Here is a 4,134-nt window from a genome sequence, read left to right as displayed (position 1 = left end):
CAGTAGAAGAACTCAATGGCATAAATTCAATTTTATAACTAAAGTAAATAAATTAATTTTGTTTTTAAAAATTAATATTTGTAGTAACAGTAATAGTATTTTAGGGTATACTGGGGGAAATGGCAGTTCTAGATACCCTGCCATTGAGCAGTTTTGGATTTGATCTTGTAATTTTTGGTTAAATTTGTCATTGTAGTTTTACCTCTAAGTTGGAATCTTCTATTGCTCTAAGGACGTCTATGTTGACATAGCATCTCCATAATTGGCTAGATTGAAAGCGACATTAGATAATTTCTATCAATGCTCTGCTGTAAAGAGTGATGTTTCCAAAACAGAAGCAATGCATATAAAAGAACCACAACCTCAGGAATAGTTTCCTATAACACATGGATAGAAGAATAACTCCCTTTTGAGTGATGCATAACATGAGGAAAGGTATCAAAAAACGTAGCCATTGTTAATAATGCTGAACATGCAAGTCACAAAGCAAATATTGAAAACCCACTCCATTGGGCTTGGAAGGAGGTGGTCACGTGCAGAAAAAGCGGCAGAGTCACAGTCACGTGGCGGAAGGATTCCGAGGCAGGCGGTGCGTCCCGGTGGTCAGTCTCGCGACATAGTCTGGCACACACGCACGCACGTACGCAGGCACGTGAGCCCTGGCTGGACAGTTGCTGACCTCCTGACCTCGAGGAGGCGAGGCAAGGACGTGGGCGTCACGTGACCTAACGTGACTGACTTAACGGCCAAGGAGCTGCCGCCAACGTCTGCTCTGCGGGCACCATGGACAGTGCCACCGTGGCCGCCGTGGCCGAGGACCCCAAGCCCGACGCGGACACCGTGCAGGTGCTGCGGGACCTGGCCAACCGCCTGCGGATCCACTCCATCCGGGCCACGTGCGCCTCCAGCTCCGGCCACCCCACGTCGTGCTGCAGCGCCGCCGAGATCATGTCCGTGCTCTTCTTCCACACGATGCGGTACAAGCAGGCGGACCCCGAGCACCCCGACAACGACCGGTTCGTCCTCTCCAAGGGCCACGCCGCGCCCATCCTCTACGCGGCCTGGGCGGAGGTGGGCGACATCAGCGAGGCGGACCTGCTGAGCCTGCGGAAGATCCACAGCGACCTGGAGGGACATCCCACGCCGAGGCTGGCGTTTGTGGACGTGGCGACCGGCTCGCTGGGCCAAGGGCTAGGGGCCGCGTGCGGGATGGCGTACACCGGCAAGTACTTCGACAAGGCCAGCTACCGCGTCTTCTGCCTCCTGGGAGACGGCGAGTCCTCCGAGGGCTCCATCTGGGAGGCGCTGGCCTTCGCTTCCCACTACAGTTTGGACAACCTCGTGGCGGTCTTCGACGTGAACCGGCTGGGGCAGAGCGGCCCCACGCCCCTGGAGCACTGCACCGACACCTACCAGAAACGCTGCGAAGCCTTCGGGTGGACCACTTACTTGGTGGACGGCCACGACGTGGAGGCCCTGTGCCGCGCCTTCTGGCAGGCAGCGCAGGTGAAGAACAAGCCCACGGCCATCGTGTCCAAGACCTTCAAGGGCCGGGGCATTCCAAACGTGGAAGACGCCGAAAACTGGCATGGAAAGCCAATGCCGAAAGAGAGAGCGGATGCCATCATCAAATTAATTGAGAGCCAGATACAGACCAACAAGAACCTCACCCCGAGGCCTCCTGTGGAAGACTCGCCTCCAATCAGCATCAAGAATATAAAAATGACCTCTCTGCCTGATTACAAAGTTGGTGACAAGATGGCGACTGACAAGGCTTATGGCTTGGCTCTGGCTAAACTGGGTCATGCAAATAAAAGGGTTATCGTCCTGGATGGCGACCCAAAGAACGCCACCTTTTCTGAGACATTCAAGAAAGAACACCCTGAGCGTTTTATTGAGTGTTTCATGGCAGAGCAAAACATGGTCAGTGTGGCCCTGGGCTGTGCCACCCGCGATCGCACCATTGCTTTTGTCAGTACCTTCGCCGCCTATTTGACCCGAGCATTTGATCATATCCGCATGGGAGCCATATCCCAAACCAATATCAATCTGATTGGTTCCTACTGCGGGCTATCCATTGGTGAAGATGGACCCTCCCAGATGGCCCTGGAGGACCTAGCCATGTTCCGAAGCATTCCCAATTGCACTGTTTTCTATCCAAGCGATGCCGTCTCGACAGAGCATGCTATTTATCTGGCTGCCAATGCCAAAGGGATGTGCTTCATTCGGACTGGCCCACCAGAAATTGCAGTTATTTATGCCCCAGAAGAAAATTTTGAGATTGGACAGGCCAAGGTCATCCGCCACAGTGTCAATGACAAAGTCACAGTGATTGGAGCCGGAGTTACTCTGCATGAAGCCTTAGCAGCTGCTGACCATCTTTCTGAACAAGGTATTTCTATCCGTGTCATTGACCCATTTACCATTAAACCCCTGGATGCTGCCACCATCATCTCCAATGCAAAAGCTACAGGCGGTCGGGTTATCACAGTGGAAGATCACTACCGGGAAGGTGGCATTGGAGAGGCAGTGTGTGCAGCTGTCTCTGGGGAGCCTGACATCCTTGTTCATCAGCTGGCAGTGTCAGGAGTCCCTCGAAGTGGGAAACCTTGCGAATTGCTGGATATGTTTGGAATCAGTGCCAGACACATCATAGCAGCTGTGAAACACACTTTAATGAATTCAGATAGCTGTGTTCTTTAAAAGTCAGTCTTTTGAGTTTGGTCTTAAAATAGTTAATCTTTATTATTGCATTAATGCTAGATGTTATCAAACAATTGTTTATATTATTGTACATTTTTAAAACGTTGAACACCTTTCTTTATTCCTAATTCAGAAATTCAAGTTAACTACCTTTCTGTTAAACTGTGACTATGTACACAAATGCTACATTCATTTTTGAATAATTGAAGTAGGTTATAACTTCATAACAACAGCAAACAAAACAGCTACGCCTATACAAAATTTTCTGAGAAGGCTATAAATAACTGTGTTGGGAATCAAAATAGAGGTAATAGTTTCTTAAATGTTTGTAATTTCCTTGTAAGAAAATGTGAATTTAATTGTAGTCTTAAGTAGCCCGGGTTTTGAAGGAAATTTGAGCTTTTATGTAATGCATTCTACCTGCAGCTTTCCAGATATTGACTGCAGTTGCCTTGAGATTTCCTCAGAAGTTTGAATTCATCTCTCCTCCGTAGTTAAAGGCCATAGAGCAGCAGTGAAGGTTCTTATGATGAATCATACTGCTTTCTTAAAGAGATGAAAGCATAACTAGTTCTAGTCTGCATACTACATAGTTAGGTGAGGTTTCAAAAATGTTTCATTTTTTCAGTGACCAAAGCAGATTGCTAACTAGCTTATATTCATCTACTAAGATTACTAAAGTGAATGTAATAAAGAATTTTAAAACTTCAGCTTTACTTAGTTTGTGCTATGTATGTGTGATTGGTCTTCTTCTTGGTAAGGAAGAAACTTCTATCTAAACCAGAAGCAGAAAGAGGCATGTCTCTTAACAGTAATCCTGGAAAAAGGTTTGAGCTGCAGATAAGTCACCAGAGAACAACGTGTGGATTGAAAAGCCATCTCAAGCAGACTTGTTACTTTTAGGTGTAAAAACATAAATTATATGGCTAGAATACAAGAAAAGAGTACTTACCAGTCAGGTAAAGTTAAAGATGGACCAAGGTTCAAAACTAAATTTAAAATTAGTCTGTATCTGGTATATTAGGTCATTAGTTTCTTATTTTATTGCCCTTAAGTGCCCTTATTAAGTGCACCAGGCCTCTAGGATCCTCATAGGATCATTGTACAAATTTGGAAAATTCAAATAAGTAAAAAAAGTACTTATTTATATACACACATGGAAAAAAATCTAACTGTATTTGCTAGCACACAATCTATAACTGGATCTTCCAATATAGTCATTCCAATCATATAATAACAAACAAATATTATATATATCCATGAGTGCAGTGCTATTGAATAACAAATCTCCATCCTTATTTTGCAAACATTAGAGATAACATTGATTCAGACATAGCATAAGATAGATAAAATGCTAGCACAAAATTATAATTTGAGTGTGCATACTGGGAAAGCGCTTCAGCTTTTATAGCTTACTAGAGGCTCAATGCA

General features: G+C 45.6%; 1 protein-coding gene across 1 annotated transcript; it reads left to right on the top strand.

The window, feature by feature from the left end:
* Window positions 1–783: 783 nt before the first annotated feature.
* On the top strand, window positions 784–2,703 carry TKTL2 (transketolase like 2; the record flags this gene model as incomplete). The annotated part of the gene is made up of 1 exon (XM_079770249.1): window positions 784–2,703. The coding sequence occupies one exon, from the start codon at window positions 784–786 to the stop codon at window positions 2,701–2,703; it is 1,920 nt and encodes a 639-aa protein (XP_079626375.1).
* Window positions 2,704–4,134: the final 1,431 nt, after the last annotated feature.

This window comes from Cnephaeus nilssonii (genome assembly GCF_951640355.1).
Source record: "Cnephaeus nilssonii genome assembly, chromosome: 5".
Taxonomy (NCBI): domain Eukaryota; kingdom Metazoa; phylum Chordata; class Mammalia; order Chiroptera; family Vespertilionidae; genus Cnephaeus; species Cnephaeus nilssonii.
The sequence above is the reverse complement of the archived record's forward strand: the minus strand, read 5'-3'. Positions and strand labels throughout refer to the sequence as shown.